Genomic DNA, 7,669 nt, shown 5'->3' with positions numbered 1-7,669 from the left:
GGGACACAGGAAGAATGCAAGTTTCCTCCTAGGAGTTTGGGGTGTATTCGTCCATTATCAGAACTCTAGGGTAATTACTATTTAAATTTTTCCTTCCGCGCAGGACAGTTCTGTTTCCAAAGTCCTAATCTTTTACGGTGTCTGCAAGCATTTTGAGATGAATAGCAGACATTTGGGGAACCGTAAAGATAGGTGGACGCGTAATTGTTTCTAGAGCTGTGTTTCTGGTTTTGCAAAGATTTGCCAGATGAGGACAGTGGATGGTGTAACAGCCTGAGTGATATCAAGGAGCTGACCCAGCCATCCAACAACATCACCCTCACTTTGCCTCTTGATATCAGGGAGATCCCCAACTGCAATGGAAAGCAAAGGATTCCTATGTTCCAGATTTTACCTGAGGAGAGAAGGCCTAAAACAAAGTTCCTACCGGACTCTGAATATCAGGTTCCAGTTTGGCCAGCCTGTGACCACGGAGCCACATTTTAAAAAAATCCCTTTGCATATCTTGTCAGGTTTCAGGTGGGGCAAACAGTAGATATTCTTGGCGATATTAAACAGCCCTTTGGACGCAAGGGGGGGGTCCCCAAAGAGCATGCAAAATATGCGACCCTCCCGAGATGCACAGCCGCTCCCAAAGAAAGGAAGATTTGGACAATTTTCCCTAAAGCTGGTGACAGTGGGTGGGACCCCGGCTGCAAATGGACCACAACCGGCCATATTTTGGGGTCCCCAACCTGACAGCTGCCAAACCAAGTTCCCAGGACACAAAACAAGACAAACGTAAGGCACTAGTTGTCCCTGGGAGAGAAAGGACCGACAATCTATGGGTACCCGACTGCAAATCCACAAGTCACCATTCCAAGATCTCAGTTTTACAAATGTGATTCTCCTGCTGACCCAAACTTGGAAAAGAAGGGAGGATGTGAAATTTTACCTACCTCTCTCGACCAAGCACCGCAGGTGGAGGTCTGGTAAGATTTCTCAGCCTGTGCCGGCTTCTGCCTTCTTTCCCAGGACCTCGTCTGTCTGCAGATTCTGGAGCGAGTGAGGTGTCCCAGCGAGTGTCAACTGTAACGGAAGAAAAACAACTTTCTGTCTAGCTTTTACGGTGAGTGCTTGGCTGAGACCCCTTTTGTTCTGGGACACCTCATAATGGACGAGCTCATCTAGGAGAAAAGTTCTCCACGGTGGCCACTGTGTCTCAGGATTATCTTTGGACATCCAGATGGCCAACAGACACATGGAAAGATGCTCAACATCACCTAGCATGAAGAAGTGCAAATCAAAACCAGGATGAGCTATCACCTCACACCGGTCACAATGGCTAGAAATAACAACTCAGGAAACAACCCAAGAAACGACAGATGTTGGCGGGGATGCGGAGAAAGGGGAACCCTCGTGCACTGTTGGTGGGAATGCAAGCTGGTGCAGCCACTCTGGAAAACAGTGTGGAAGTTCCCCAAAAAATTAACAATAGAGCTACCCTATGACCCAGCAATTGCATTCCTGGATATTTACCCTAAAGATACAGATGTAGTGAAAAGAAGGGCCATATGCACCCAATGTTCATAGCAGCAGTGTCCGCAATAGCCAAACTGTGGGAAGAGCCGGATGCTTTTCAACACATGAATGGATAGAGATGTGGTCCATATATACAACGGAATATTACTCAGCCATCAGAAAGGCTGAATACCCAACTTTTACATCCACATGAATGGGATTGGAGGAGATTATGCTAAGTGAAATAAGTCAAGCAGAGAAAGTCAATTATCATATGGTTTCAGTCATATGTGAAAGTCAAGAAAAAAGCAAAGTGGCAAAGGAAAATAAGATACAAACCAAGAAACAGACCCTTAACTACACAGAATAAGCTGAGGGTGACCAGAGGGGAGGTGGGCAGGGTGATGGGGGAACCAGGTGATGTGGATGAAGGAGGGCACTTGTGATGAGCACCGGGGGTTGGATGGAAGTACAACAGTGAGTCACTATACTGTGCTCCTGGATCTAATATTACCCCGCATGTTAACTAACTGGAATTAGAATAAAAACTTTAAAAAAGAAAGAAGATGATGTTTGGTATGGTTAACCTGCTTGTTCAGCCTCTAAACAAACTTTGATTCACCTGAGGCCTCACACTGGACCAAGCCCAACCTCAGTCGCACCCAATCCAACCCCAGACCGTGCCAGGTTTGTACGTTGGGCCCAGTCTGACTTCAGCCGTTTTCTGGTCTGGAAGCTCATAACACAAAAGCTCAGACCAGAACAAGAGCAGGGCTTCTCCACGACCACCAGGCGTGGCAAGACAGTGGTGGGCTCAGATTCAGCTCCCTGACCTGGTCCCACCTCTGCTGCCATGGTCCCCCGTCTCTCAGTCACCCCTGGAGATGCGCTTTGATCGCAGATCGATCCACTCTCTTCTGCCTGCTGAAATCCTGCGGAATGAGCACAGACGACGCTTTGGCCAACCCGAGGTCGAAACCCAGTCTCCTTGCACAGGATGTGGGGCAGTACCCGTCTCAGCCGGATGCTGCACAAGTGGGCCCAGAGCCCCCATCCCCGTGAGGAGTAGGGCAGCACTTTGGAGGGGTGGGTGCCCAGCCTCCTGCCGAGGGAGGTTCGGCAAATAAGTCTTAAAAAAAAAAGAGAGAGAGAGAGAAGAAATCTGAACTGGACTTACGTGTCCAGACTGTAGAGTTTTCCTTTGACCACTCTGTGTCCCCTCCCTCCCTCCCTCTCAGACAATCTCGGCTTGCCCTACACTGTTCCATCTGTCAGAACGCCATGTTGCTCCTGGCCCCAGGCGCTGCGACAAACACCACCGACCGGGCCACTTGAACAACAGGCATTCATCCTCAGGGTTCTGGGGGCTGGAAGTCCAAGACCAGGTACCAGCCAGGTGGGTTCCTGATGGGGTCTCTCTTCCAGGCTTGCAGAGGGCCCCCTTCTCACCACGTCCTCACATGGAACAGAGAGAGAGAAGCAAGTACTGTCCTGGCTCTTTTTTTTTTTTTTTTAAGATTTTATTTATTTATTTGACAGAGAGAGACACAGCGAGAGAGGGAACACAAGCAGGGGGAGTGGGAGAGGGAGAAGCAGGCTTCCCGCGGAGCAGGGAGCCCGACGCGGGGCTCGATCCCGGGACCCTGGGTCCATGACCTGAGCCGAAGGCGGACGCACAATGACTGAGCCACCCAGGCGCCCCACGTCCTAGCTCTTCTTATAAGGACACTAACCCCACCACAGGGGCCCCAGCGCCATGACCTCCTATAACCTTACTCTCCTCCCAAAGGCCCCAGCTCCTGACATCAATCCACTGGGGATTAGGGTTTCAACACATGCGTTTGGGGAAGACACACACATCCAGTCCATAGTACCGGCCCAGGAGAGCCTGGTCCTGACTTTCTGGCACTAACCAGCCACTCTGTGGGGGTAGAGGGACTCCCGAAACTTAGCACCTACACAGAAACACAGCCTCTTACTCGAGGCCGTGCCTAGAAACACTCACCTCCTCTCCCACACCCCAAGGAAGCCAAGAACCCCCAGCAGGACCTGTGGAGGACCAGCGTTCCAAGGGCTGGCAGGACCAGGGCGGGTGCAGGGACTGCGGGTGACAAGGGGTAGGCCCACGACCCCCACCCCCGCATGGGGCCTGCAGGTTGAGGGAAACCCAGGGCCAGCTCCATTGGCCAGCAACCTGAGCCCACGCCAGGGCTGCCCCGAGAAGCGCCCCGAGATCGCCTCGATGCCCTGCTGTGGGCATCCTACAAGTCTCGGTAGTCTCTGGACAAGATGCCGAGATTCTCATTTTGCACCAGTTCCTGAAAATCCTGTCACTGGCTCTCTGACATACTCAAAGCACGTCCCCCCCAAACCTCCAGCTCCTCAGTCGCAGAAACGCTTTCCTCCCTGACATCGCAAACATGTTAACAGCCCCAGTGCCTGCCTCCCATGAGCCCCAGCTGAGACAGAAAGACCGCCTCTGAATGGGGAGTTTCGAGAATACGTCAGAGAGATCTGAGCCAACTAAATCTGCAGGCAAGAGGAGAGCAGTTCCTGCTTGGAGTGCACCTCCTGGGTGAGATCAAGCCTCAGACCTCTTCCAGTGGTGCTGGGAGCCTAGATGAATCATCTCTATGCATTACCCATTACATCGCCCAGAGAACACGGTAACGATGTCCGCAAAAGTGGTTTGGATAGATGATGCAGAAACAAGCTCTTTTTCTATTTTCTTAAGTGCCTTGTATTCAAAGACTTTATCTTCCTAGTGGAATCCGCGATTGTGGAAGTCGGTGCGATTTCATCGATAATACCATCTTTCTACCGCAGGAGAAATCATACAACGTCTGACTTTTTTTTTTTTTTTTTTTTGGCCAGGAACTTAAATACAGAGCAATGCATCTGTGTTTTAATATTTTTCTTCTACACACCACATCACAGTGGTGTTCCTTCCTTCTACAAAATGAAAGAAAGGTCCCTATCCAAAAATTTTCCAACTCTAGGTTGCAGTTGGCTTGGTGCCTGGTACCAGTCAACCTGATTTCCAGGGTCAGCTCCTGCCTCACGGGCTGCTTAACTTGGGACATATTTTCTCCAGCCTTCTGCTACCCATCTGTAAGATGGGGTTGATAATAGTGCAGTCCTGGAAAGGCTGTTATGGGCACCACATTGAATTAGGTATTTAATAAACGGTCACCTATCTCCTAATGAGCTCCATAGAAATATTTGTTAAATCAGTTATATATCTTTAAGGTAAAGAGATAAAATGGTTTAATGCTGAGTATGTCCAAAGCAGCTCAGGGCACCCAAATGTCAAGAGGCCCATGGACCTCAGAGAACTTATTTGCATATGGAGGGCATTTGTGTTGGTATCTTGAAGGTATCTTGTTAACTGCTCTGAAGCTGTGAGCCATTTTGTCCTGGGGGCACCGTTAGGGTTCCTGGCCTGCTTGGAGAATGCCCTGGGTGGCTAAGGTGGCCAGAGAAGTGACCCCCTGAACAGAGCTGTTTGAAATACAGATTCTGAGTCAATACCTTTGAGGTGGAGCCCAAGATTCTGCATTTCTAACGAGCTTCCCAGGTGATGCTGAAGTAAGTGAGAAATGTGAATTCTGAACACCTTTTCTTTCCCTCTTGGCATTTAACATATAGGGAAACTTAACTCATGTTTATAGGAATTAATCTGGTAACTTCTGATAAAAACAGGACAAAAGGTCCAAAATGGAGTGCCTCATGCTAAGCTTCTGGTCAGCTAACCAAGACTTAATTTATGGAAAGTGTTAGCTCTCCCAGAATGCTGTCAGTCAGGAATTCCCTGATCAGCTCTAAAAACCTGATCTGGTTTTGGTCTGATAGCCCCCTGCCATCCTGGAAAAGGAAAGGGACCTTGCAATATTGCTTTCTTTGCTTCGCGTGACTTCTTGTTCACACTCAGTTCTGCCTATACACGTTTTTCAGTTTGTACAGCTCCTTGGAACTCCTTTCTATCTGTTAAATTGGGTGCTGCCTGATTCTAATCAATTTTTGCTCAAGTACATTCTTTAACATTTTTAATAGGCCTTGGCTTATCATTTAACAGGTCTACAAGCCTGTGTTCTGATGCCTAGAGAACAATAGCACTTACCTGCAGGATTTTTTTTTTTTAAGGTTTATTTATTTGAGAGCGAGAGCGGGTCCTCACGTGTGCCCACCATTGGGGGGCAGGGGAGAGAATTTTCAAGTAGACTCCCCACTGACATGGAGACTGTTGCGGGGCTCAATCCCACCACCCAGAGATCACGACCCCAGATCCCCACCTGAGCCGAAACCAAGAGTCCAGCTCAACCCACTGCGCCAGGCAGGTGCCTCCAACCGTCGGACGTTTTGGCAGACTAGATGAGCTCCTATGTATCAAGCACTTAGCATGTACCTGTCACTTCAAAGGGGAGTCGTCAGCGTTGAAATTAACAATGTGAAGGAGAGGGCGCCTGGGTGGCTCAGTTGGTTGGGCGACTGCCTTCGGCTCAGGTCGTGATCCTGGAGTCCCGGGATCGAGTCCCACATCGGGCTCCCTGCTCGGCGGGGAGTCTGCTTCTCCCCCTGACCCTCTTCCCTCTCATGCTTTCTATCTCTCATTCTCTCTCTCGCAAATAAATAAATAAAATCTTAAAAAAAAAGACAAAAAAACAATTTGAAGGACTTTTTCCCTTGAAACGGATTCATTTCCTCCCTCCGGTTGAATGCCTGCCCTGTAGCTACACTTCCAATACGAGTACCTTAATGAATTTTCGGTGTTTTCTAAAGAGCCCTTTGCATTTGCTCATGAACTCTTACACTGGCCTCTTGGGGTGGGGGTGGGGCGATATGATGGGAAATAGTTAAATTTTTCCCCATCCCCCTCTGCTCAGTAAGTATCAGCTTCTCCTCCCCAGCCTTTGGCCTCAGAATTGTGTTTGCCCTTGGCCGGAGAAGATGGAGACGCGGGGTTAAACCGGTTTTTATTTCCGTATTTTGGCGTCCTTTTTCCGGTTCCTATTTTGTCCCATCCAGAACCTACGACTAGACAAAGAGCCCTCTCCCGGCTGGCACGAAGATCCTCAAACCTGACTCCCGCGCGCGGCACACGCGTCTTCCGATTGGTCGGATTACCGTCCAATAGGAGAGAAGACCGGCGTCTGCTATTTACATAAATTCCTAGCGGTCCCGGCGGCGCAGCCGGCCGTCCAATCGGATTCCAGCGATTTGGAGCCTTCATTTGAATATGGAGACCATAAATAGCGCTGCCGGAGCCGCCCGCGCGCCTCTGGGCGCTGTCCCGCCGCCGCCCCGCCAGCCATGCCCGAGCCGTCCCGCTCGGCGCCCGCGCCCAAGAAGGGCTCCAAGAAGGCCGTCACCAAGGCGCAGAAGAAGGACGGCAAGAAGCGCAAGCGCAGCCGCAAGGAGAGCTACTCCATCTACGTGTACAAGGTGCTGAAGCAGGTGCACCCCGACACCGGCATCTCGTCCAAGGCCATGGGCATCATGAACTCGTTCGTCAACGACATCTTCGAGCGCATCGCGGGCGAGGCGTCGCGCCTGGCGCATTACAACAAGCGCTCGACCATCACGTCCCGCGAGGTGCAGACGGCCGTGCGCCTGCTGCTGCCCGGGGAGCTGGCGAAGCACGCCGTGTCCGAGGGCACCAAGGCCGTCACCAAGTACACCAGCTCCAAGTGAGGCGCGCCCGGCGCCCCGGAACCCAAAGGCTCTTTTCAGAGCCACCTCTGTGCTCAGAAAAGAGCGTGCCACCCGGTCTAATCTAGTGCTGCTCCATGGGGGTCCTGGGGCACTGGAGTGCGCGACGGGGCGCAAGACTTGGTCTAAAGCTGAATTCCTCTAAAGGCGTGTATCCCGCAAAGGCCTCTCGCCTCAGTCTCCACCGAGCCAGCAGCGGCAGAGGGAGCGCGCCCTTGGCTTTATAAAGGCGGGGGCCCGGTGGGGTGAGGGCGCGCGTCACCTCCAGGAAGTCCTCAGGCCACCCTCCCCAGCAGCACCCCCCCCCCCCGCCCCGGTCCCTGAATGGGTGAGGTCGGGGTGCGCTGGGCGCGATGGTAGTGAGGCTCCGGGTGTTGTGCGTCTTTGGTGGTGGCGTCCTTCCCTGGCCCCACTGGGCACCAGGAGCTTCTGGCCACAGCCCCCTCAAGCAGTGTTGAGT

General features: G+C 51.6%; 1 protein-coding gene across 1 annotated transcript; it reads left to right on the top strand.

The window, feature by feature from the left end:
* The first annotated feature begins 6,810 nt into the window (after positions 1–6,810).
* Positions 6,811–7,206, top strand: LOC113938892 (histone H2B type 1-B-like). The gene has a single exon (XM_027624357.1). The coding sequence runs from the start codon at positions 6,811–6,813 to the stop codon at positions 7,189–7,191; it is 381 nt and encodes a 126-aa protein (XP_027480158.1). The 3' UTR covers positions 7,192–7,206.
* The last annotated feature ends 463 nt before the right edge of the window (positions 7,207–7,669 follow it).

This window comes from Zalophus californianus, chromosome 5 (genome assembly GCF_009762305.2).
Source record: "Zalophus californianus isolate mZalCal1 chromosome 5, mZalCal1.pri.v2, whole genome shotgun sequence".
Classification (NCBI taxonomy): Eukaryota; Metazoa; Chordata; class Mammalia; order Carnivora; family Otariidae; genus Zalophus; species Zalophus californianus.
This window is presented reverse-complemented; position numbering and strand designations above follow the sequence as displayed.